This window comes from Mesoplodon densirostris, chromosome 7 (assembly GCF_025265405.1).
Source record: "Mesoplodon densirostris isolate mMesDen1 chromosome 7, mMesDen1 primary haplotype, whole genome shotgun sequence".
In the NCBI taxonomy this organism is placed as follows: domain Eukaryota; kingdom Metazoa; phylum Chordata; class Mammalia; order Artiodactyla; family Ziphiidae; genus Mesoplodon; species Mesoplodon densirostris.
In genome coordinates this window covers 55196045-55223720 of record NC_082667.1, presented here as the reverse complement: position 1 = coordinate 55223720, position 27676 = coordinate 55196045, and the positions used below count along the sequence as shown (strand labels likewise).

The 27676-nt window shown below is 40.8% G+C and overlaps 1 protein-coding gene across 1 annotated transcript in view; it reads right to left on the bottom strand.

The window, feature by feature from the left end:
- The window catches only part of ALG8 (ALG8 alpha-1,3-glucosyltransferase), a 28348-nt gene extending 8440 nt beyond the window's left edge, over positions 1–19908 (bottom strand). The window contains exons 1-7 of the mRNA XM_060104961.1: positions 19792–19908; positions 15201–15279; positions 8516–8709; positions 5350–5459; positions 4058–4125; positions 608–734; positions 243–346 (exon numbers count right to left, since the gene is read on the bottom strand). Coding sequence (XP_059960944.1) covers positions 243–346; positions 608–734; positions 4058–4125; positions 5350–5459; positions 8516–8709; positions 15201–15279; positions 19792–19886 — 777 coding nt within the window. The 5' untranslated portion in view covers positions 19887–19908. The remainder of the gene's footprint in view (positions 1–242; positions 347–607; positions 735–4057; positions 4126–5349; positions 5460–8515; positions 8710–15200; positions 15280–19791) is intronic.
- Between the last annotated feature and the right edge of the window lie 7768 nt (positions 19909–27676).

Below are 27676 nucleotides of genomic sequence, written 5' to 3'. Positions count from 1 at the left end.
ATTAGCAACTCTGTGTGAGTGTGTGTGTCTGTGTGAGACATATAGTTAAACATACAAATATATGCACATACATATTTGCATAAGCACAGAAATGTCTGAAAGAATAACATCCTATCTTTGGGGAGTCATAGTGGGAAGGAGTAAAAAAGGAGTAGTTTTCCTTATTTTATATATTCCTGGCTTTATTATTTTTTTCTAAATAACAACAAACATGTATTCTTTATAACAAATAAAAGACTTACCAAGGCTAGAAAAGGACCCAACGAAAGAGCAGAAACTAGGAAAACGATTAGTCCCAGGGAAATAAGACGGAGAAAACTGAAGCTGTTCCATCGGATGGACCCATCTACAGAAAAGGAACATTATCATTAACCAGGAGAATGGAAAGCCATAACTTATACAATATGCCCAAACTAGAAGTATCCCATGACAGTACACCAATCTTTATGACGTGGCAAGAGCAGAGAAAAATCAGAATGGGCAAAGGATTTATAGGATCAATAGCTGAGAGATACCCGTTGTGCCTCATAAAACTCTCTCACAAAGCAAGCCACGAAGTCAAGATAAAATAAAGAAAAAATAAAATAAAATGATCACTAAAACTTGCCTGGTTTATTTGCAGTGAAACAGTAAGATCGCAGTAAATATACACCGTAAGCTGGTGCTACATAGAGGTAGATGTGCTTGAAATGTAGGAGAACAGCAAAGAGAAATGCTCCTTCCATATGCCTTTTCTAGGAGATTTAAAAGGTAAATAATTCAAAATTCAGGGTAGACTAAACACAATAACGTAGTATCCTGGATTGGATTCTGGAACAGAAAAAGGATGTTAGTGGAAAAACTGGTGAAATCTGAGTGTACCAAGGTTGGTTTCTTACTCTTGATGAATGTACCATAAGATGGTAACATTAGGGGAAAATGAGTGAGGGGGTACAGGAACTCTATTATCTTTGCAACTTTCCTGTAAAGCTAAAATTATTTAAAAAAATAAAGTTTATTAAAAAATAAAAACACTGGAGACTGGTTGCACAACAGTGTGAATATACTTACCATTATTGAACTGTACATTTTTAAATGCTTAAGATAAATGGGTGAGGGGAGGAAAGAAATAGGTGAGGGAGACTAAGAGATTAAGTACAAACTTCCAGTTGAAAAATAAATGAGTCATGGGTATGAAATGTACAGTGTGGGAAATTCAATAACTATATTGTCATATCTTAGTATGGTGACAGATTGTAACTAGACTTATGTGGTGATCATTTTGAAATGGATAGAAATATTGAATCACTATGTTGTGTAAAAACTAGCAAAAACAAACAAACTCTAAGAAAAAGAGATCAGATTTATAGTTACCAAAGGTGGGGAATGGGGGAGGGAGAACTGAATGAAGGCAGTCAAAAGGTACAAACTTCCAGCTATAAGAGAAATAAGTACTAGGGATGTAATATATAACATGATAAGTATAAATAACACTACTGTATGTTACATATGAAAGTTGTAAACAGAGCAAATCCTAAGAGTTTTCATCAAAATTTTTTTCTATTTCTTTAATTTTGTATCTTTATAAGATGACAGATGTTCACTAAACTTATTGTGATAATCATTTCATGATGTATGTAAGTAAATCATTATGCTGTACACCTTAAACTGTATGTCAGTGCTGTATGTCAATTATATCTCGATAAAACTGGAAGAAAAAAATGGTTTAAGATGGTAAGTTTTATCTTATATGTATTTTACCATATTGAAAAAAAAACATGGTTTTGAAGATATACAGGCATATGTCGTTTTATTGCGATTTGCTTTACTGCGCTTCACAGATACTGTGTTTTTTACAAATTGAAGTTTGTGGCAGCCCTGCGTTGAGCAAGTCTATTGGCGACACTTTTCCAACAGCATTTGCTCACTTCCTGTCTCCATGCTACATTTTGGTAATTCTTGCAATATTTCAAACTTTTTCATTATCACTATGCTTGTTATGGTGATCTGTGATCAGTGATCTTTGAGGTTACTACTACAACTCACTGAAGGCTCAGATGATGGTTAGCATTTTTTAGTAATAAAGTATTTTTAAATTAAGGTATGTACATTTTTTTAGACAATGCTATTGCACACTTAACAGACTATAGTATAGTGTAAACATAACTTTTATATACACTGGGAAACCAAAAATTTCACATGACTAGTTTTATTGCAACATTTGCTTTATCGTGGTGGTCTGGAACTGAACCTAAAATATTTCTGAGGTCTGCCTGTATTTGGAAATACTTAACAAATGAAATATGATGTCTGGGATGTGTTTCAAAATAATCCTCTGTGTGTGTGTGTTTAGATCACTGTACTATTTTCTCCATTTTTGTATATAATTTAAAATTTCTATAATAAAAAGGTTTAAATGTAATATAAGGAGAACAGAGGCAAGTGATTCCAGCCAGCTTTGATACTGAGCCTAGTCGGTTCATAAATTCATTATTTCAACAAATATTTATTAAGTACTAAGTTTGATGCTGAAGTACAAGATACATCATCATAACAACACACTACAAATTCTCCTTAAGGAACCTAGGGAAGTTAATTATCTTCACCCTCTTATAGTTATACAATAGCTGGAGTTGATTTCCAGAGAGGACCTGGGAATAAGAGTACCAATGATTACACGTAAAGCTATGCTAACAAAGAATCACTTAAATCTTGTATTACACATTAGGTAACATAAACTACAATCAGGCTGAAGGCACCAAGTATTGTGCCAATAGTACTAGATCTAACAAACTACCTAGGAGAATTAAAGGCATTCTGATTTAGGAAAAAAAAAAACCCTCTAAACTGAGTTGACTATAACTAAAGAAGTCTGCATTCTACCTACCTCACAGGAATTTTGGAAGGATCAAATGAGATAATGGTCCTGGGGTCCTGGGGTTTGGAAGGATCAAATGAGAAACTGCCAAAGGGAACGTGAAAGGCCAAGTTCCTCCTTTCACTGTCTCATCAGGTGTGGTCTGGAATAGATGCGTTAGGAATGATATGGCAAAAACAATGGGATGCTTCCAAATCTCTCCACCGGTTTTATTATTTATTTAAGATTCAGAGAAAGTCTAGCTGGTTCTATAGCTAAAGTTTAGTTCATTTGTTCAACAACCATCCAACATTCATTCATTGAACACCAATTATGATCCACATTATACCACATAAAAAGTATAATGTGGCTTTTTATGGTTAAAAGAAAAAAACTTATCCAGACATTTATAGTTGCCAAAGAACTTTAAAGTAGATTATTGAATTTGATCTTTCCAAAGTCCCTGTGAGGTAGGTGGCCCCATCTTATAAACAGAATGTATCAAGGGTAAATTTTATTTTATGGATGAGAAAACTGAGGCTGAGAGGGTTGATGGTTGCCTTGGGTTAATGGTTCCCAAACCTGATGGTGTATCAAAACTCCCTGGATATTCCTAAAACCCAATCCCAGAGATTCTGATTCAGTGAACGGAGGAGTGTCCCAGAAATCTGAATTATCCGCTTTCCTCCTCTATGAAAGGAGGAAACTTTTCACAACTTCACAGAATAGTTACAAGGTTTACTCAATAATATATTATATATAACATACCCAATCTGAAGCAGCCAATGCTTTTGAATAACCCCTGTCTGAGTCACACAGCTTATTAGGGTTATTCAGGATTTCAACTCAGGTCTTCTGGTTCCAAATTCCATACCTTCCATTACACTATGCTACATGCTGCTGATGGTTAAAGCCCCACCATCACAGTTACTACATAGTATAAACTGCTGAAGATTTCATTCCTGGATAAATGATCCCAACCAAATATAGAAACTCAAGTTTATTTTAGGCCTGCCACACTCTAACAAGTTTTTAGAGTATAATTTTCTCATCTGTAAAATGGAGAAAAGTATTATTAAAAGAGAAGATGGAATTTGTGAGAAACACTCAATAAAAGTGTCTATAGCACTTGGCAACTCAAAACAGTTGGTCAAATAAACTTACCTATCACCTTTACAAGCTAAAAACCAAACTAATATAATTAGCCTATTTTGTGTTTACCTGAAATAATCGTGCAATAGAGAGTAGCATTAATCCAGATAAAAAACCATTGTACTGGAAATGAATATCTGGACTTAGGTCAAGGAAAGAAAACAGAGGATGCCAATTTCACAATGAACTGTGCCAGCAGACTAAGTATAAAAATTGCAAATGCTTCCTTTATAGGTAAATTAAAGACAAAAATATTACTACCAGTTTGGACTTTTCATAAAAGTGTTTTCTATAAACAGCCAAATCCTGGACAAACTTTTAAATTAAAATTTATGTTTAAGAAGAAAACCAGGAAACTTCCCCATATTTTCTGTACCTTAAAGAGCCAGCAACTAAAGAAGTTTTTTGTTTTGTTTTGCGTTTTAGAATCAGGGATAAGAAAGGAAGGGACCTAACAGCTACTGAAGGCTACTGCATGTAGCATTCCATTATTTATAGTACACATACAGTGAACCTGTGAGGTAGTTAGAGCTCAGAGCATTAACCCACTCATGGCCTAACACTACTTGAATTTCATAACTGAGATTCAAGACCAGGTCAGACTTAAACCGAAGTCTCGGTGTTTTCTTCCACACCTGGCTACCTCTATGAAAACTGTAGAAATTCGGCTTCTATCATTCGGATTTTAGTTACATTCAGGAAACCCCCCCCCCCCCCCACTTTTTCTTTTAAGATTTTTTTGATGTGGATCATTTTTAAAGTCTTTGTTGAATTTGTTACAATATTGCTTCTGTTTTATGTTTTGGTTTTATGGCCACAAGGCATGTGGGATCTCAGCTCCCCATCAGAGATCAAACCCGCACCCCCTGCATTGGAAGGCGAAGTCTTAACCACTGGACTGCCAGGGAAGTCCCCCATTCAGACCCTTTGGATTTAAGAGCTTTGCCTATTGATATGTCATAAGCCAAGATGGCAGAAAAGCATGAAGGCCTGTCTGTTTCCATATGGACACTGTGATACGCCGTTTCCTATAAAAGGTATTTAGAATAATGTGTTATAAACTATTTAAGATATGAGTATTAGATTAATCTAAAGACAGTTAACAAGTCCCAGTATATTGCTTTACTGGCAGTTTAACTGGTTCTTGCACATCACCACTAACTTTTCAGGGACAAAGTGCTCTAACAACCAGAGTCTGATAAAGTTGGGCAGAGACCACAGTTTGGGGAACTGACTAACCCACCCCACATCCACTTTCAAAAGCAGCTCACATTTCAGAATCACCATTACAGAAAGAATTAATCTTATACTTAGTATATATCAAATAAGTAAGGGAACAGTACATAAAACGTCAAGGATACGGTCTACAATTAACAACCCGAAGTTCCACAGCAGTAATACTGATAGAATAAACTTTGGCTTCTCTGTAAGTTCTTTGCCTGCTTTTTTCCCATCAATGCATTTACAGCACCTATATTGGAACACGAGGAAAGAATCAGAAACAAATTTAATCTTCATTAGAACACCATAATACTTCTTCAGAGTACACTCTGATACACTCTGATGCATTTGATTAGCCATTCCTGATAAAGCGTCCATGCCATTCTTTTTTTTTTTAATGTGGAACTATTTTATTTTGAAAATGATGATTAAAAAGTGACACTGAGGCTGAATAGCAGTCAGAAAACCCAGGTTTATATCAACCCAAATATGAAGAAAAAAAAAAGGAAGAAAGAGATGGAAGAATGAAGGAGAGAAAGGATGAAGGAAATGAAGCTAGTATTTATGGAGTACTCAGTGCATGCTAGATGCTTTCATTCAGAGTGTTAAATTTACTTCTCAAGGACCATGGGAGGTTTTTTTTAAAAAAGGAGGAAAGGGACTCCAAGAGAATTTCTTGTAGTCCTTCAATATGACTGCACCCAAATCACAGCTCTAATGTTGCCAGTTATTAATAGGGAGGAAAAAGAAAGGTGATGGAGTCCAGTTCTGGTGATGCTGACAATTTTCCAGTTAAGGTGCCCTTAGGTGTCACCTCTCCCAAGAAATTCCAGTGGGTTGGAAAAATTTTAGTTGCTTCCCTGTCAGTTTATTAGATTAGACACAGGGATTGTGTCCATGCCATTCTTGACTGTTTAAAAAGGTGGTAGCGGAAAGAAAGGCCTCAGGGCCAGTTCCATGTCTCTTTCTCAGCTATGCTGATTTGAAACAAAAGTCTTCATTTTTTTTTTTGAAAACAAAGTCTTCATTTAATAAAGCAAACAAACAAACAATAAAACCATCCACCAAAAACCCAAATGTAAGGATTTTGAAAATTGAGACGGCACACACTATTTTAGTCCTTAAAACTAAAAAATGCAGACCAGAATGATATAGCATTCCAAATTATATATTACGATACCAGCCAAGTTATGAATAGACCTGTGAGGACTTCCCTGGTGGTGCAGTGGTTAAGAATCTGCCTGCCAATGCCGGGGACACAGGTTTGATCCCTGGTCCGGGAAGATCCCACATGCCGTGGAGCAACTAAGCCCGTGTACCACAACCACTGAGCCCATGCGCCACAACTACTGAAGCCCGTGCACCCTAGAGCCTGAGCCCTGCAACTACTGAGACCATGTGCTGCAACTACTGAAGCCCACGCGCTCTAGGGCCCACGTGCCACAACTACAGAGCCCACGTGCTGCAACTACTGAAGCCTGCACGCCTAAAGCCCATGCACCGCGACAAGAGGAGTCACTGCAATGAGAAGCCCGCGCACCACAACGAAGAGTAGCCCTCTCCCGCAGCAACTAGAGAAAGCCTGTGTGCAGCAACGAAGACCCAACGCAGCCAAAAATAAATAAAATTAAAAAAAAACATATTAGAAAAAGAAAAAAAGAATAGACCTGTGATAGTTTGGGAGAGGGTGGTGGAGGGAATTGAAAAAAAAAAAAAAAGAATAGAGCCACAAACCTGCAGCTCTTGATTGCCCAAATAATTTTAAAAACTCCTATGAAAAAATGTATGTTATTTAAAGGTAGAGATATAGTAATTAAGTGACAATACCAGGTGACAAAACAGTATGATGCCATTTTATTTTATAAAAATTAAATTCAGATACAGGAAAGAGGCTGAAATAATATGCACCAAAATGTTGATAGTGACAGCTGTAAGTGCAGGATTATGGGTCATTTTTACTTTGTGTGTATGTATAATTGCTTTCTGTTTTCCAAAATTTTGACAATGAAAAGGATGTATTATTCTATAAAAAGATTAAAAAGAAATGTGTTTCATTTGAGTATCAGCAAATTCTAAACCAAAGAAATCTAAAACCAAAAGAAGACATAATAAAGATGCAACTAAATAGGGGTTAGCAAAAGGTGTCCTGCTTTTCCTCCATGGAGCCTCAGTTTCCTCATAAATAGAGATAGTAACCTTACAGGGTAATTGAGAAAATTAAGTAAGTTACTAATCTATACAAAGTGCCTTGCTCCAGATTTTTATCTTACTTAACTGTTCCCTCTACATTGTAGATGGAAATGAATTCTACTCCCTCTCTCTGCCTGTATACACTTTCCCTGAGAGTGTGAATTTAAACATTTTGAGTTAAAAGGAGTACATTTACATATCACCTTCCCTTTCAACTCTTGCCAGGTCATAAAGAGAATGAAGGTCAGGGTGCCAAATAGCAGTTATTCCATGAAAATGAGCAGGGGTTAAAACATCCCCAAGGGACTCTTTACTGAATGGGGCAAGAGTTCAGTCTAGAAGGCCTCACAAACAGAAATGATCTATTTATGACAAAGGTCATTGAATGGACACCAGTTACTGCTCTGTCACAATCACACCAGCAGGCTTAAGTATTAGGACAGAATAGAAACCAATATTAACTGGGAAATCACTACTTGGAAGTCACTGTGCACAATATTCTACGTACGTGTATTCACCTACTTAAAAGTAACTTATAAGTAAAATATGCAAAACATAAAAATATAAAATATAAACATAACTTAAAATTAGTGATGAGTCTTCATGAAGCAAAGAATCCAGAGACTACAGCTGAAAGCACTTAGTAAGATTTCTTGAGTTTACTACAATGGAAACTCCATTGGTGGTTAGCATTATGCATATGTATGCATGAGTGTGCTGTGCTGTATGTAGGTATGCATATCCCAAAGAATAGGGTAGGTCATGGCAGCCTCTGGTAGTCTGCTACAAGGAAGGAAAGAGAAGCATGTAGAGCCACTTTGGGCAGGAGAAACGGTCCTGGAACTCTACTTGGGACTACTTTTCACAACATTCACCATGTCTTGTTCTACCTCTAACTTGTAACCCCACCTTAGCCCCCATTTTCTTCCACAAGATTCAGCTAGACTGCTCGCTGTAATTACTCATTGTGAAGTTTGAAACACAACCATTTTGGACTGTTCTAGCATTTGCTATTATATGAACTTTGTTTGCCCCAAATGAGGAACAAGTTAATACTATTTAATACTATAATATTTCCTCAACACCTTCCACAGGAAATGACATTCTCAGACTTACTCATGGACAGCATACACAAAGAGTGTATCTGTAAAGATGACGGAAAATCTCTGGAAGAGTAAGGTCCTTGAGCTGCAGTAATTCAGATTACGGACATTCAGCATCTCTTGATCAAAATATTTGGCAACATGTGACAGCGCATACTCAAACCATGCAAAAAAGGGGGGGTAATCCAAGGTCCACTCTGAAGTTGCCTGTGGTAAAAATTGAAGATAGAACATATCCTAAGTAACTGAATAAATAAAGAAGGTGCAAAGGTTGGAAATTTTCATTCTCTCATCTTTAAAAAAAACACATGATGAAATTATACTTAAAATATGCCATAAATAGAAAATTTTCTGTTAAGACTGAGCAGAACACCAATAACCTAAGTTATTTAACACAGTCTTCAATTTCCTTAGAGTCAACTATACTTCACAAGAAGTTAATTTGAAAACTTTTTTTTTTTTTTTTTTTTGAAAACTTTTAATAATAAACTTGGTTATGACATGGTTCTACTCATCTAAATATAAAAAGGGAGCTAAGGCATAACGAATGATTTACTAGCTTGAGTTCAAGTTCTGTCCCAGAGATTCAATTTCCCTATCTGTAAAATGAGATATTGTGAGGACTAAATAAGTTAATACATATGAAATACGTTTATAAACGAAAAAATGCTACACTGATGCTACTTATCTTTTGTTCCACTAGGTCATGAGATCCTTGAGAGCAGAAACCACCCTGTCATTTCTGTATCCTGAGCATTTAGTAAGTTCCTGATATATTATATAATCATTAGTTAAATGAATGAATGGTCACTAATGATTAAATGAAAATATAGATCATATGAAAAACATAAACTTTATATAAAAATATAAAGTATATATAAACTTTATGATGCTATATTTTGTTGTTTTGTTTCAGTTTCTGCATTCATACAAGGATGACAGTACCTACTTCATGGGTTATTAAATTTTACATATAGGGCTTCCCTGGTGGCGCAGTGGTTGGGAAGCCGCCTGCCAATGCAGGGGACACGGGTTTGGGCCCTGGTCCGAGAGGATCGCACATGCCGCTGAGCAACTAAGCCCGTGCGCCACGGCTGCTGAGCCTGCGCTCTGGAGCCTGTGAGCCACGAATACCGAGGCTGAGTGCCACAACTACTCAAGCCCGTGCGCCTAGAGCCCGTGCTCCGCAGCAGGAGAGGCCACTGCGATGAGAAGCCCGCGCACCACAGTGAAGAGTAGCCCCCTATTCCCACAACTGGAGAAAGCCAGTGCGAAGCAATGAAGACCGAGTGCAGCCAAAAATAAATAAATAACTAGTAAAAAAACTATATATATATATATACACACACAGAGTATTGAACCAGATATAAACTAGGTATCAGTAAAAATTATTGTTATCATTTAAAACATTATTACTATCCTCATAGCATGTCCCTAAAACTAAATCTGACCTTGCACCTAGAAGAGCTGAGACAGTAATAATCTCCCTACTCTGCATTTGTTGCTCTTTTCAATGGAAAACTCCTCTCCTTCTGGAAGTGCACTAAGGGTTCACTAGGTACTAACTGAGTGCCCACAGGGACTACTATTTAGGTTCTCTCTATAGTATAAAATGAGGCAAGAGAGACTCAAACTACTTATTAGCTCTTTGTTCATGATAAGGATGAATGAAAACTTTAGGTCTCAATAAGAGTAGCCTATTTACTCCCCCTGCAGGTATAAAATGCAAAGGCCAACCCAGAGGCTCTCTGTCTAGGGCACTCAGGCTATGAACCCACCCATTAAATTTTCCTTTATGAAAAGTTCCTTCTCTAATCCCAAATCTCCAATGTGGGGTGATGAGCCACTGAACTATGGAAAGAAAAATGAGAAATTCTATTTTTCACTCTTATCCTTCTTAATTTCTATTTTTAAAAGTATATTAATAGGGCTTTGCCTTTATAATTTATAAAGACGTCTTGGGTAGTGAATGCTCAAAAATGATTTCTGGCTAGGGAATATATTTTTTTTAAAAGTTTAGAAATTACTGGTCCATATAATTTCAAGAAATTCAACATGACTCTAGACTTTATTAACATCTGTGGTTTCCAGCCACAGCCTCTATGTCAGAGCTCATTCTACCCTTAAAGAGCCATTTATTTTATTGGAAGTCTAAAAGATTTTCCTACTTTATTTTATTGACATATTTATTACTTTAAATAAAATAGGGAACAGAAAGCATGAAGTGCTGGGAGAAGGAACAGGTGCTGCCTGAGATGGTCATTTATCCAAAACAAAATGTCCCTGTCCTTCCCTTGCCATCCCCGACCCCACACCACTCAGGCACCCTCTGTTATGTTGGTCCTTCTCCCCACAAAGACTTCCCAAACCTAGCCCAGAAGGCCCTCCTGACCTCAGGGATTTCCAGCTGGGGCCATCATCTTACCTAAACAGCTTTTGGGCAGCCAGGAAAGCGATTAGCTAACATTTCCTCCCAAGTGAAGAGTTCTGTCACTTATATGTGGTAGAGCTGGGGCTCAAATCTGGGTCTCCGACTCCAAATCCATTAGCTCGGGAAGCTACCACAACAGAGCTCTTTCTTCAAGTCCAAAAACATCCAACCTCATTTTTACATATGAAGATGTAAAAATTAATAAACAGAAACCTCAATTAAGATAGAATCAGGAGGGCAGAAGGGGGAGGTCTCAGGCCCTAGGAGGACAGCAGAGCCCAACAGCAAGAAGAAAGTCTCTTCTTTCCTGCAAAGAGCTCAGACTGTCACAGCTCAGCCAATGAAAAGCCATGGACTCTGTTTACTCTAGCCCTCCCAACTTCCTTTTTCCCTCTTTGAAAGAATTCTCCTTCCCTCGCTATGCACTACATGGGGACTAGCACATGACTCACTATGGTTGCAGACCCTGAATTGCTATTTTCTGCTGAACCTGAATAATCCCATTTTTGCTGGAGAAATAACTGGCAGTCTACTTGTTTTAGGTCCACAAAGATTCAAAACCATTGTGTTCATTCCACAAATATTTATTATGGGTCTTTTTAATGTCTTTCCCAACCAATCGACCAATCAATTTAATTTGAGGCCAGAACAGAAAGGTAGGCTAGAAGTCAAAGCTAAGAAGGGCTCTACAAAGCAATCCACTGCTCACATGTCCACTCTCCTTAGTATGGCAGAAAGACCTTCCAGACCTGAGGCATGTGCCTCTCCAGCCTTATATCCTACTGTGAACCTCGCACTTGAGTTTTGTTTCTTGTTGATTTCTTTTGCTGTTATTGCTGAGGAGGGGCAGGAAGAACAAAGAATTTTACCATTACTAGAATCTCTTTTACATAAACCTCTTCTATCTAAAACAAGCCAATAACAGGAGCCAGCTCTGGCCTAAATACAGTTTTAGGAGTACTAAGATAACAGGTAATAGTGAAAGTTATAGGACTAAATGAGAGGACAGCCAGAAAGAAGTATAGAATTAAAAGAAAAAGGGCAGCAACTAACACAACAACGTAAAGCAATTATACTCCAATAAAGATGTTAAAAAAAAAAAAAGAAAGAAAAAGGGACCACAAAGAGAGGCAGAGGGAACCAGCTTTTTTTTTTTTTTTTGCGGTATGCGGGCCTCTCACTGTTGTGGCCTCCCCCGTTGCGGAGCACAGGCTCCGGACGCGCAGGCTCCGGACGCGCAGGCTCAGCGGCCATGGCTCACGGGCCCAGCCGCTCCGCGGCATATGGGATCCTCCCAGACCGGGGCACGAACCCGTATCCCCTGCATCGGCAGGCGGACTCTCAACCACTTGCGCCACCAGGGAGGCCCGGGAACCAGCTTTTGAAAGAGTGTGTAGATGAAGAAGAGTGAGCAAAGGAGACTAAGAAGGGATAGTCATAGAGCAGGGAGGAAATGGTGAGACAGGAGACTGCCTTTTCATTTACAGGCTGAAGGTCATTATATTAATAATGCTAAGTATTAATAACCTTTAATAATATTTAATGAGCACATTTGTTCTAAGTACTATGCTAACACACCGCATACATTATATTCATTTCATCCTAATAATTATTTATTATCATTTAATAGTTGGGGATACGGAGGCTTTGAGAGGTCAAGTAGTTTGCCCACAGTTGCCCAGCATAGGTATTAAGTGGCAGAGCTGAAAGTCAAACCTAGGCAGTCTGAAATCACAGCCCAACCGCTGGACAACTAGGCCACACAAAAAGTTTCCTTGCTGGTATGCATACAGGCAAATGGAAATACTTCACACTAAAGAAACTACTTAAAGTTCCTTAGCATTCTTATGGAATACTTGTAGTGTTATTATGTGAGAAGGAACTTGGTCAATTTTTCTCAAGCTTTTTCAGTGCAAAGGACTATTCTGACCTGACCAAAAAACCCAAAAAGCAACAACAAACTCACAGAAAACTTTACAGCTTGTCTTTAAAAAAATCTTCCTGACAGCAGAGTGCTGTTTTTGATCAAGTCATTTTTGAGCTGATGTCTGTTTTCCATGAAGTATCATATGCAAGTTAGTAACTCATACCAGAAATAAAAATACAGACATGGTTTTTGTAATAATAGAATAGAATGGTTTGTACATTACCAGACACCTACACATCACATTTGATTATTCCTGTCCTCATAAATCATAAAATGTTAGGGAGAGACAGGATCTTAGAAATAATTCATTCTAAATCCTCATATGCCAGATGAGAAACAAAGGCTCAGAGAGATGAAATGTATTTTCTATGCTGATGCAGAGCCAGGTCTTGAATCCAATTTTCCCTCTTTCCCAATCCAATGTTCTTTCAAAAAGCATGTGGCAAATATTATAATTTCCCATGTATAATTTGGGAAACTCATTTTGAAGTAAAGGGGTTCCCTAATAGTTCCAGAGGGCAGAACTGAATGAAACTGACTCCTCCTAAAACCAAGTTCCCTTGCACAGTGTATGATTAACCTCTCTATCCAAAACTTTATTCCCTTTCTTGTCCCACCATGTTCTCCTCAGGAATTGAGGAGTGTCAAAGAAAAGGGGGGACTGAAACTGAGTAAGACCCTGTGGGGCCTACCCAGGTATAAGACCCTTCCTGTCCCCCACTTGTTGTTTGGCCTTCCAAAGAGCAAACTCAAGTAGTTAACGATTAGAACAACAGAGTCACAGGACTCCTAGTTCCTTCTGAATGAATATAGACAACAATTGGACTCATATCTTTGAGTTATTCTGCAGAAACTAAGACCCCTGCACTCAGTGGAGGATGGTGACTATATGCTGACCACAAGCACATAGACCCCAGACTGGAACCAGAAGGTTGATGATTAAGAATCCCAAAACAAGGACTTCCCTAGTGGCGCAGTGGTTAAGAATCCGTCTGCCAATGCAGGGGACACAGGTTTGATCCCTGGTCCGGGAACATCTCTGTGCGCCTGTGTGGCAACTACTGAGCCTGTGCTCTCGAGCCCATGAGCCACAACTACTGAGCCAGCACGCCACAACTACTGAAGCCCACGCGCTTATAGCCCGTGCTCCGTGACAAGAGAAACCACCGCAACAAGAAAGCCCGCACACAGCAACGAAGACCCAAAGCAGCCAAAAAAAAAAAAAGAAAGATTCCCAAAACATCACCCTATGACCATACCACCAACCAATTAGAAAAATGTCCATGAGCTGATTGTGCACCCTGTGACCCTCACCCCTACTGTGGCCTTTAAAAACCCTTGCCTGAAAGCCACTGGCAAGTTCACAGTCATCAGCGATGGCAGCTGCCACCTGATGGTGAGCTGGCGAGCCCTGAGGGAACTCAGAAAGCAAAGAATACCTGCACCTAGCAGTCGTCAGACTGCAGCCACTCCCTACTGTGAGCCCTGAGGAAACTCAGGATGTGAAAATACAGGATACTGGCCCCAGATAGCTGAGGTGCATATCAAAGGAATGATTTCAGTGAGCCCAGACTCTTGCATCTTCCCATATACAGAAAAGCGCTAAATTCCTTAACTTGACATATCTGGTTTCTTTTTTTTTTTTTTTTTTTTTCTTTTTGCGGTATGCGGGCCTCTCACTGTTGTGGCCTCTCCCGTTGCGGAGCACAGGCTCCGGATGCGCAGGCCCAGCGGCCATGGCTCACGGGCCCAGCCGCTCCGCGGCATATGGGATCCTCCCAGACCGGGGCACGAACCCGTATCCCCTGCATCGGCAGGCGGACTCTTAACCACTGCGCCACCAGGGAGGCCCTCTGGTTTCTTTAATTAACAGTAATCTTTTGATGTTCCCGACTACCTGCCCTTTGTTGCAAAACTCCTATATATCCTGGCTCCTCCCTCGCCCCCTCGGAGCAGTTTCTCAGAACTATCTGAAATGCTGTCTCCCAGGCTGCAGTCTTCATTTTGCCCCAAATAAAACTTAACTCACAACTCTGACGTTGTGCATTTTTTTAAGCCAACAAGGTCTGTTGAGCACTAGCTGCCTGTTCTCTTTGCCTGGCGCCCTGCAATAAACACTGTATTTTCCTTCACAATAACCCAGGATCAGTAGATCTGCTTTGTGCGTGCCAGGCAAGGGGACCAAAGTTCGGTTCGGTAACATGAGTAAAGACTACAATTTTAATAAAGATTTATTCAACCTATGATCACAGGGAAAACTGTTTGAATATCGATAATACTTACATGATTTCACACATCATCTTAAAAAAAAACCCCAAAAAGGTGAAAATTAAAACTTACCTCATAATACCACTGTGATATTGGCAAACTGTGGGTGATAGCAAGCCAGTTTCGGTGCACTTCAAAATCTGTGGAATGGCTACTCAAAACAATCAGATGAATAAAATGAGATTTCATAACATTTATCAATCTCACATTTCTAAAATTATGCTTTTAAATGGACCAACACTCCCTACATAGTCACAGCTCACTATCCTATAAAGACACAAATAGGTATTTTACATAATCCTGAAACACTCACTTACCTGGAGGCCAGACCTCCTTCTGGAAAAGGTGGGGAACCTATTCAGTAAGATGTTATGGAAAAACCCAAATGAACTTTTTGGCCAACCCAGTACTAAGTGAAAAGAGTCTCTGAGTCATCTAAAGCAGTGGTCCCCAACCTTTTTGGCACCAGGGACCGGTTTTGTGGAAAACAATTTTTCCACAGAGTGGGCAGGGTGGGGGGATGGTGTTGGGATGATTCAAGCACATTACATTTATTGTGCATTTTCCTTCAATTATTATTACATTGTAATATATAATGAGATAATTATTCAAATCACCATAATGCAGAATCAGTGGGAATCCTGAGCTTGTTTTTCCTGCAACTAGATGGTCCCATCTGGGGGTGATGCGAGACAGTGACAGCCAAAGTGTGTTGCTTATGTCCAGTCTACTCCGTAAGATGCAGCTTAATTGTCACTTGCCACTCACTGATAGGGTTTTGATATGAGTCTGCAAGCAATTGATTTATTATGGTCTCTGTGCAGTCAAACCTCTCTGCTAATGATGATCTGTATTTGCAGCCGCTCCCCAGCGCTAGCATCACCGCCTCAGCTCCACGTCACATCATCAGGCATTAGATTCTCATAAGGAGCACACAACTTGGATCTCTCACATGTGCACCTCACAGTAGGGTGCTCCCATGAGAGTATAATGCTGCTGCTGAGCTGACAGGAGGCGGAGCTCAGGCAGTAATGCGAGTGATGGGGAGCGTCCGGTAATTGTCCGTGGCCTGGGGGTTGGGGACCCCTGATCTAAAGGGCTGACCAAAAGCCCATACATTTTCTTAAGGGAGGCCCTCAGACTATTGCTCAGAGGTGACTTATTCGTGTTCACAAACAATTCTAATAAGATTCATTATCTGGCAAAGGCCTCACACAGAAGCTGGACCTTCAAGGATGAGCAGGAGTTCATCAGACAGAAAAGGTGGGAAAAGGCCCCAGCCCTGCCTTTCTCATGTCTCCAAATTCTGTTTACTGGTCCCCCTCTCACTATATATAAATATATCCAAGTATGTCCCCTATATATAGGGGAGGAAAATTGTTTTCCCTTCAACTCTTCCAGGTTCTGTGGCTGGTCTAAGAATTAAATTGACCTAAGACAGAATAACAGGAGGAAAAAAAAGACAATTTAAATTACATACATATGTACAGGAGCCCCAGAAGATATAAGATGAGACTCAAAAGGTGGCCAGGTGATTGAGGCTTATCTACCATCATGAGAGCTAAGGAGAGGGGTAGGGGTCTGGGGCTTCAAAGAAGGGGGAAGGCAACTCTTGGGAAGGTGAGAAGAGAATGTTTGGCAAACAAAGGTTGCTCTGCCTTGCAGCTAAGTCTCTCAGATGAAAAAGTGATCTCTGGTAATAGTTACTTTCCAGGTACAGGCCTCCTTTCTAATGTAAATTTCCCTTGAAAGTAACTTTTACTGTTTTCAGAGCTTCTCCTATGTCTGCAGTTCCTCAAGATAATAAGTCCCGAAAAATCCTTACACCAAAGAGGCATATTTTGGGGTGGCATATTCTGGTGCCCTTCACTCCTCTTTAGCAGGACTTTATTTTTCTGTTTATTACTCTGCTTTACTTCCCCTCCACATCTTACACAGCACCTGATATGTGGATGGGCTCAATACATTCTTGTTGAATTAACCACTCACCAAAGTCAACAATGAGTTCCACAGCAAAACCTGATTTACCTTTTCTAATGTTTTATACAACATTTCCACTGTGACAACTCTCTCGTGAGTTTCTTAGCCAACCCCTTCTATGTCTCTTTCATGGCTTCCCATTCCAATACTCATCAAGCAAATGTTGATGTTCTTTCAGGTTCAGTTCTTGGTCTTCTTATGCAGCTTACTCTGCTCTGCACAATCTTATTTACATTTATTGCTTCCACTAAGAACTGTGTAATGATGACTCCCGAATCACAGTATACAACCTTGGTCTCTTTCCTGAGTTCTAGAAGAGACATCTCCAACTTCCTGCTGACAACGTCACCTGAATTTCCTACAGATTTCTCAAAATCACAATTCACAGCTGATCTTAGGACCTAGCAATCACATTTCTAGGTATACACTTGTAGGGGAGCAAAATCTGGCAACGCAAAATGTGTCTTTTTGGCATGAGGATTGATTTAAGCTGATTATTTTTAAGAAACAGGAGACTCAGGAAGTCTTTCTTTTTACCTCCCTCTTAGCTGCCTAAAGAATTTATATAAAGGGCTTGTTCCCAGAATAGAGCTATCACCCCTGATATCTGCAAAGAATATGGGCTACGTGTGATGAGGGAAACTCACCAGAACCTAGAGATCAGAGTCCACTCTTGTCTCTTCATGGCCCAGCAAACATTTATATGTGAATTGCCTTTCTCCCCTTTGAAGTCCCAAACTACTACCCCCAACATCCTCTTTTGTCTTTAGCTGAAGATGGTATTTAAGGTGAGGGGCTTCAGCCATTTTGGTGAGTTACTCCATTTTCCTGAGTCTCTCCCATGTACATGTTATTAAAATTTGTTTGATGATTTTCTCCTGTTCATCTGTCTCATGTCAACTGAATTCTTAGACCAGCCAGAACCTGGCTAGAAAGGTAGAGAAAAATGTCTTCCACCCCAACATACTCAATAGAAACACATACATATGTTCAAGAAAAGACATGTACTGGGTCTATCTTCAGGCCTACAATTATATGTCAGAGACCTTTCCCGACACCCAATCTAAAGTAAGTCCCCTTGTTAGTTGCCTTATAGGATCCCATTCTTTCCTTTCATAACACTTAAGACAGCATTGTTATGTAATTACATATTTGTGTTGATTTATTTCTGGGACTGTTACCTTCACTAAACTATACCCTTTATAGGGTTAGGGATCATGTCCATTTTGTCTTCCCCTCTTGTACCTTGCCACAGTACCTGGTTCATAATAAAGCAGTTAGTAAACATTTTGGTGAATACTTTTGCATTTATCCTGTAGCTTCCCTCTCACATCCCAGGGGTTTCCTGTTTGAGAAGCAGAGCATTAACTACAACTACATACATTCTTAACCCTGGATCAACAGCAGTATTCAAAATAACAACCCTGAAGACACAGTTCTAGGCTGAAGTAACTAAAGCAAGGAACATCACCTTATATCCACGGTTTAAAAAAAAAATTCCCTTTTATTCTGATTTGAAAGGAATTTCCCACATTTTAGAAGGATTTTTCCAATTTGCTTTTAAAAGAGAAAGATGTTTATTTGTTTTCAGTTCTGCAGAAAGTTCAACTGACCAACGCCTTCTTTTCCCAAGTTCCTGTAAGTCATTTTGCTGAACCTACATATACACTTCACTGCTTATATACACATCAGTATGGATTTACATTCTATACATACAGCTCTTCCATACCCAACGAGAGGTCACCAAGAACTTGAACCAAAGGATACCAATAAACCAAACATTAAACTGGGAAGGGAGCAAAGGAATGAGGGGAAAAGTCAAGGGAGAGGAAATAGGAAGGATGAACAGATGTGGAAGCCAATATTAATAATATTAATAAATACAGAGTACCCATTGTATACACATTACCACTGAGTGGTAGTTTCCTAATGGGATCCCATGCTTTCAGTCTTGGGTCTGCATCCATTTGTCACACAGTAGTCTAACCCTGTGTGACCTGACTACTGCCTACCTCATCCTGTGTCACTCTCCTCCTCCCTTACTGCTCTTCAGCCACAAGGCTCACTTTCTGTTCCTGGAATGCTCTCAGTTCTTTCCTACCACAGGGTCTTTACACTTACTCTTTCCTATGCTTGAACTACTTTTCACATTGCTTATTCTTTTTCATCCTTCAGCTTTCAACTCAAACATCACCTCCTAAAAGAGGAGAGTAAAGCCTTGCCCGGTAGCCACTCTCTACCTCTTTTACAGACCTCATCGCAATCTGAAACTTTCCTGTTTGTCTATCTGGCCCCCCCAACTTCCCCAGAAATGTCTTTCTCAAATGCCTCTCCAGGACTTAGAACAGTGCCTAGCACAGGAAGCAGCTGATAAATACTGTACTGGCTGAATGAATGCTGGAGGTGGGTGTTGTTTATCTGCATGTTAAGGAAGAGGACCTTAAGGTCAGAAACATTAAAGTCAGACAGTGCCAGCCCTGACCCCAGCCATCAGGGCTATGATCTAGTGCACAGGTGAAATAACACTCAAAGGGCGGAGTGGGAAGCATAGCAAAGGGGTAGCAGCGACCACATGACTTCAAGTTCCCTTTCCTCCTCTCACCCAGGGGCATCCACGCTTCTCTCCCGCCCTGACCGACCGCGGGGCCTCCCCCCCCAGCCCCGGGCCGTGCGGATCCCTTACTATGTGGGGATGAGAAGGCATTTGAGGAGAGTCACCCCGAGCGCCAAAGCCGAAAACCAACTGCTACCACCTGTCGCAACTCCGAGCGCCGCCATTGCTACGGCGCCACCCGCTTTCAATCAACTTGACCCGCCTCCGCGCTCCCGCGCATGCGGGGAAGGCCCTCTGAGGCGGCACCCGTGAGCTGCGCGCATGCGCTCAGCCGCTCAGCTGCTCAGCCGGCGGAAAGCCGGGAATGGAGCGTTTAAACCTCCCGCTCCGGGTTCTTTCTCCGCTCCGCCTCAGTCTCCGCCAGGGAGGGCCACCCTGAGTCTGCGCGGTTTGTACGGCGACAAGTTTCACGTGCTACTTTATGCTTTGGTTCAAATAGTTGCTGGGCGTCTGCTCTGGGTGTTGATTTTGCATATTGTTGGGGTACCTGGTGAGAGAAAACTATTTTTTTCCTGGAGACGTTCACATATTAATGGAGGAGACAGAATTATAATCCCAGAGTAACAGTAGATAAAAGTACTTGAGGATACTGGAGGCGCCTAATCCAGACACCTGGAGTATTAGCTCCAGGCAGAGAATGGCCTGGGCAAAGGTACAGATGGGAAAACATTCTGTGCTTCTAGAACTCTGAGCTGGGCTCTGGGAAAGTACCTGCCTGAGGGGAACCCACTGTGGAGGCAGGCTAGAGCCTAGTGCTTCTTCTGTCTCTACACTTGGGGGATCTTGTTAAAGTTCAGATTCTCATGCATTAGGTCTAACAAAGTCCTACATGGTGTGGATACTGCTGATACCTGGGCCGTAAGAGCCGAGGCAGAAGGAATGGAGCTAGTCTTGTCACCCTCATGTACTGTCTGATTTTGCACAAATGACTAATCTTTCTTTTCTTTTTTAAAAAATATTCATTGGGGTACTGTTTATTTACAATGTTGTGTTAGTTTCTGCTGTACAGCAAAGTGAATCAGTTATACATATACATATATCCACCCTTTTTTAGATTCTTTTCCCATATAGATCATTACGGAGTATTGAGTAGAGTTCCCTGTGCTATACAGTAGATCCTTATTAGTTATCTATTTTATACATAGTAGTGTGTAAATATCAGTCCCAACCTCCCAATATATCCCTCCCCCCAATGACTAATCTTTCTAACCCTATTTTCCTTTTTTGTAAATAGGAGGTTAAAAATGGTGTCTGCCTCATAAAGTGGTTGTGAGGATTAAATGAGGACACTTATAAATTGCTTGATATGATGCCAGGACAGAATAAATGTTCAATAAAAAATGTTTCAGAGAAGTTAAGTACCTTGCTGAAAGATAAACATCAGGTAGGTGACAGTGTCACTCTCCTCAGATGAGTTTATGCCCTCCTGCAATTTCAAATGCCACCCACATGAATATGACATTCAAATTTATATCTCAGGGGCTTCCCTTCTGGGCAGTGGTTGAGAATCCACCTGCCAATGCAGGGGACACAGGTTCGAGCCCTGGTCCACGAAGATCCCACATGCCGCGGAGCAACTAAGCCCGTGAGCCACAACTACTGAGTCTATGCTCTAGAGCCTGAAAGCCACAACTACTGAGCCCAAGTGCCACAACTACTGAAGCCCACGCACTTAGAGCCCGTGCTCCGCAACAAGAGAAGCCACCGCAATGAGAAGCCCACACACCACAACGAAGAGTAGCCCCTGCTCGCCACAACTAGAGAAAGCCCGCACACACCAAGACCCAACGCAGCCAAAAATAAATTAATTAAAAAAAATTTATATCTCAAGCCTAGCCCTTTTCTTTCACTTCCAGACCATTATATCCAACTACCTACCTGCCATCTCTTAGTTGTGTTTTTTATTTTTATTTTTTTTGCTGTACGCGGGCCTCTCACTGTTGTGGCCTCTCCCGTTGCGGAGCACAGGCTCGGACGCGCAGGCTCAGTGGACATGGCTCACGGGCCCAGCCGCTCCGCGGCATGTGGGATCTTCCCAAACCGGGGCACGAACCCGCACCCCCTGCATCAGCAGGCGGACTCTCAAACACTGCGCCACCAGGGAAGCCCTCTTAGATGTTTTAAAGGCACCTTGCATTAGCTTCCTAGGCTGCTGTAACAAATTATCACAAACTTAAAGCAACACAAACTTATTCTCTTACGGTTCTGGATATCAGAAGTCTAAAATCAGTCTCACTAGGCTTAAGTCAAGATATCATAAGGGTTGGTGCCTTCTGGAGGTTCTGAGGGGAGAATCTATTTTCTTTTTCAGCCTTTAGAGGTTGCCTGCATTCCTTGGCCCCTTCCTTGCATCACTCTAACCTCTTGCTTCTACTGCCACATCTATTACTTTTCTAGAATCAAATCTCCCTTGCTTCCCTCAAATAAGGACACCTGTGAATGCGTCTAGGACCCTTCCATCTCAAAGTATTTAACTTAATCACATCTGCAATGTCCCTTTTGCCGTATAAGGTAATATTCACAGGTTTCAGTGTTTAGGACACAAATATCTTTGGAGGCCATTATTCAGTTTACCACACACCTCAAACTCAATATATCTAAAACTGAACTCATGATCTTTCAGTATTATCCACTCAGAGAATGACACCAACCAACCATTCAGTTGTTCACCTCCCCTGCCCTGCACCTGAAAACTCACTGTGAACTTACTAACTCAATACCCATTCCCAATCCCCTTTTTCACTTCTTCTAAAGAGTCTAGAAAAGTTAAAACAGTTGATTTTCCAGCTTCCCTGGCAGCTAGGTGTGGCCTGATGACAGCTCTGTCTAGTAGGACTTAGAAGCCTGCTGGGGGGTTTCTGGGAAAGGGTTTCCTTTCCTGATAAAAGAGGCAGTTGTTATGGATTTTGCTCCTTTTTTCATTCTTCCTGCCTTGGACTTGGTCATGAGGTGTGGAAGGCACATCTTGCTGGCCCTGACATCACTGCACTGCTAAATAAATCCCTCCTACCTCCAGAATTCTTATCTTCTTATTATCTGAGGAAACACATACACACATCATCATCATCCTTATGTATTTGAGCCACCGTTGGTCATTGTCTGCTCCTTGCAGCTAAAGTATTTCTAACTGCTATTGCCAAGTCCTGTCTATTTGACTTCCTTAATCCTCTCACATTCATCCACTCTTCTCCACCCCCTATTCTCTTCTCTAGCCTAACTGATTTGCTTTCAGCTTCTGGTACATGCCACGTTCCCTCCTGTCACTGCACCTTTATACATTCTTTCCCACTATTTGGAATGTTCTTCCTTCTTGTTAAAAAACAGAATTCAACTGAATAAGCCTTAAAGATCTTCTTGGTTTTATTCAATGATTTATGAATCAAGCAGCATCCAATCTAGCAGACAGAGAGGAACTCTGAAGAGCTGTATGGAAAAGACGACTTTTATAGGCAGAGGGGAGCAAGAACAAAGAAGTTATGCTAGGCAAAAAAGCAGATTGGTTATTGCAAGTTTACTTTCCCTATAGGGGATGCCAGGGGTTTTTAGGGCAGATTACTCAGCTAATGCTGATAAGGTGATTCCTGATTTTCTGGTTTAAGATTCCATTTCTGGGAGGACAAAACTGTAATTGAGTCAAGTCTCAGTTTGGTGGTGTGGAGCTTAGCATAAGTGATTCTATTTTGGGCCTGTTGTCTTGTTTTTAACATCTCCCTAGGCTAGTTACCTCTCCATTCTTTAGCTCTCAGATCAAGCACCACCTTCGCAGGAAATCTTCCCTGACCTCCCTTTGTGCACCTGTCAGCTGAGTGCAATCACACATTTATTTGTGTGATTATCTAATTCCCCATTAGGAATTCATACCATGAGTGCAGGGACCTTGTCTGTTTTTACTCACTATTGTAGCAGCAGAACTGGCACAGCAGCTGGTACAACATATGCACTCAATATTGGTTGAATGGCATGAATGTCTGGAACATGATTCCAACCCATGTCTTTCCTACCCGTGAGTCCCTGCTTTTTTCCCTCACAGTACACCACCCAGAATGAGTAGATTTCAAACCTGGGGAGATATTGTGCCATTTTTCCAACTGCATTTGCTCCCTTTGTGTCTCTGTGTTGCATTTTGGTATTCTTGCAATATCTCAAACTTTTTCATTATATTTGTTATGGTGATCTTTGATGTTACTGTTGGGGAGAGGGAAATTTCCCCCTCTACCCTTCTTGAGTTTTTGCGGCTGGACTAATAATAAAATTGACACAAGACAGATTAACAGAAGAAAAATAAATTTTGACTCATGCACATGGAAGTCCCATAGAAATGGGACCTAAGAAGTAGCCATACAGGAAGCTTTCATGTTTTTTAGACAAAGAATAAATTTGTGAGGAATTGACAGGACTAGGAAACTTAGGTTTTGGGTGCCCAATTAATGAAGAATCTAAACAGAGCTTGGGCTTGGGTTAGTAAATTAAAGAAGTAACAAGGTTTATTTATATAGGCTTCTGGGTCCCGAATTTCCTATCTTTGGCAGTAAGGGTGTCCTTCTACCTCCAGATGCAGGGGTGCACCTTTCACATGAGAGATTTCTTTCCTGCTTTCAGGGAGACTGCAGGGAGAATCAGTGTCCCTCTTGCACTGGCTATTTCTTAAGTAACTTTAATTCAAAATAATCAATATGCCATTGAGGCATATTTTGGGGTGGCCCACCTTGGGCTCCAACATTACTATTGTAATTGTTTTGGGGTGCCACGAGCCACGCCCAAAGAAGATGGCGAACTTAATGGATAAATGTTGTGTGTGTTCTGACTGCATCACCAACTGGCCGTTGCCCTGTCTCTCTCCTATTCCCTGAGACACAACAGTATTGAAATTAGGCCAATTAATAACACTGCAATGGTCTCTGAGTGTGCAAGTGAAAGGATGAGTCACACAACTCTCGCTTTAAATCAAAAATTAGAAATGATGAAACTTAGTGAGGTGGGCATGTTGAGGTAGGCCTCTTGCACCAAACAGTTAGCCACATTGTAACTGCAAAGGAGAAGTTCTTAAAGGAAATTAAAAGTGCTACTCCAACGAACACACGAATGATAAGAAAGCAAAACAGCCTTATTGCTGATATGGAGAAAGTTTTAGTGGTCTGGATAGAAAATTAAACCAGCCACAACGTTCCCTTAAGCCAAAGCATAATCCAGAGCAAGGTTCTAACTCTCTTCAATTCCATGAAGACTGAGAGAGGCAAGGAAGCTGCAGAAGAAGCGTCTGAAGTTAGCAGAGGTTGGTCCATGAGGTTTAAGGAAAGAAGCCATCCCCATAACATAAAAGAGCAAGGTGAAACAGCATGTGCTGATGTAGGAGCTGCAGCAAGTTATCCAGAAGATCTAGCTGAGATAATTAATAAAGGTGGCTATACTAAACAGCAGATCTTCAAAGTAGACAAAACAGCCTCATATTGGAAGAAGTTGCCATATAGGACTTCCATAGCTAGAGAGGAGAAGTCAATGCCTGGCTTCAAAACTTCAAAGGACAAGCTGACTCTCTTGCTAAGGGTTAATGCAGCTGGTTACTTTAAGTTGAAGTCGATGCTCATTTACCATTCCAAAAATCCTAGGGCCCTTAAGAATTATGCTAAATCTACTCTGCCCATGCTCTATAAGTGGAAAAATAAAGCCTGGATGACAGCACATCTGTTGACAACATGGTTTACTGACTATTTTAAGCACACTGTGGAGTCATACTGCTCAGAAAAAAAGATTCCTTTCAAAATATGACGGCTCATTGACAACACACCTGGTTACCTGTGAGGTCTGATGGAGATCTACAACGAGATTAATATTTTTCATGTCTGCTAACACAACATCCATTTTGTAGCCCATGGATCAGGGAGTAACTTTGACTTTCAAATCTTATTATTTAAGAAATACATTTTGTAAGGCTATAACTGCCACAGACAGTGATTCCTCTGATGGATCTGGGCCAATTCAATTGAAAACCTCCTGGAAACTATTCACCATTGTAGATGCCATTAAGAACATTCTTCTTTAAAGATTATTTTATTATTTATTTATTTATTTGGCCGTACTGGGTCTTAGTTGCGGCACACAGGATCTTCATTGCAGCACGCAGGATCTTTTTTTTTTTTACTTATGGCATGTGAGATCTTTAATTGTGGCATGCAGGATCTTTTAGTTGTGGCATGTGGGATCCAGTTCCCTGACCAGCGATGGAACCTGGGCCCCCCATATTGGGTGTGTGGAGTCTTAACCACTGGACCACCAAGGAAGTCCCAAGAACATTCTTAATTCATGGGAAGAAGTCAAAATATTAACATTAACAGGAGTTTGGAAGAAGTTGATTCCAACCCTTATGGATGACTTTGAGGGGTTCAAGACTTCAGGGGAGAAAGTAACTGCAGATGTGGTGGAAATAGCAGGAGAATTAGAATTAAAAGTGGAGCCTGAAGATGTGACTGAATTGCTGCAATCTCATCATAAGACTTTATTGGATGAGGAGTTGCTTCTTATGGATGAGCAAAGAAAGTGGTTTCTTGAGCTGGAATCTACTGGTGTTGATGCTGTGAAGATTGCTGAAGTGACAACAAAGGATTTAGAATACAGTAGTACATAAACTTAGTTGATAAAGCAGCAGCAGGGTTTGAGAGGATTAACTTCCATTTCGAAAGAAGTTCTACTGTGGGTCAAATGCTATCAAACAGCGTTGCACGCCTCAGAGAAATTGTTTGTGAAAGGAAGAGTCAATCGATGCAATAAATTTTATTGTTTTATTTTAAGAAATTGCCACGGCTACCCCAACCTTCAGCAGCTACCACCCTGACCAGTCAGCAGCCATCAACATCAAGGCAAAACCCTCCATCAGCAAGAAGATTATGACCTGCTAAAGGCTCAGGTGATGGTTAGCAGTTTTTAGCAATAAGGTATTTTAAAATTAAGGCATGTACATCATTTTTTTAGACATATTACTGTTGCACAATTAATAGACTACAGTATAGGGTAAAGATAACTTTTTTTTTTTTTTTGGCTGCATCAGGTCTTAGTTGGGGCACACAGGCTCTTCAGTGTGGCATGCAGGCTTCTCTCTAGTTGTGGTGTGGGTTTCTCTCTAGTTGTGGCATGCAGGTCTTTTTTCTCTCTCTAGTTGTGGTGTGCGGGTTCCAGAGTGCATGGGCTCTGTAGTTTGTGGCACGTGGGCTTTCTCATTGAGGCACTTGAGCTCAGTAGTTGTGGCACGTAGGCTTAGTTGCCCCGTGGCATGTGGGATCTTAGTTCCCCAATCAGGGATCGAACCCATGTCCCCTGCATTGGAATGAGGATTCTTTACTACTGGACAACCAGGGAGGTCCCAAGATAACTTTTATATGCACTGGGAGACCAATAATTCATGGGATTGCTTTATTCCAATATTCATTTTATTGTGGTAGTCTGGAACTGAACCTGAATATTTTCGAAGTATGCCTATACTTCCTCAGTTGTGACTTATATTCTTACCTTGTAATCCAGATGGGAAATTCTGCTTATTCCCTGGTTTCCAGGCAAATCTGCTCATACACAGTATTTATGAATACAGAAGTCTTTCTTGAAAAGCTGCAGGTCACACAGCAAATCCTTTAAAGTCCTTAGGAGTCAGTCTGGCCCTCCTCAGTCCTCTTTGGCTCCTTGGCCACGTGGTGTCCCTCCTTTGTTCTTTCCTTGTGTAGTACCAGTCTTCCCATTTCTCTGGTCTTCCCTTACTCTCTGAAGCAAGAAACCTCTTCCACATGCAGAGCAGTTTCAGGGCACTTTCTGCTCTTGGCCTCTTCTTCTACCCAAGAGCTTATCAAGGTTTTTTCCCAAACGAAGTCAACTCCTTTTCAAAGAGGGATTCTGGGGCCAGCAGTTGAGATAATCATTTCCCATTCCTGTGCCTAATTATATGTTTATGAATGTTTCACCCATGGGTCTG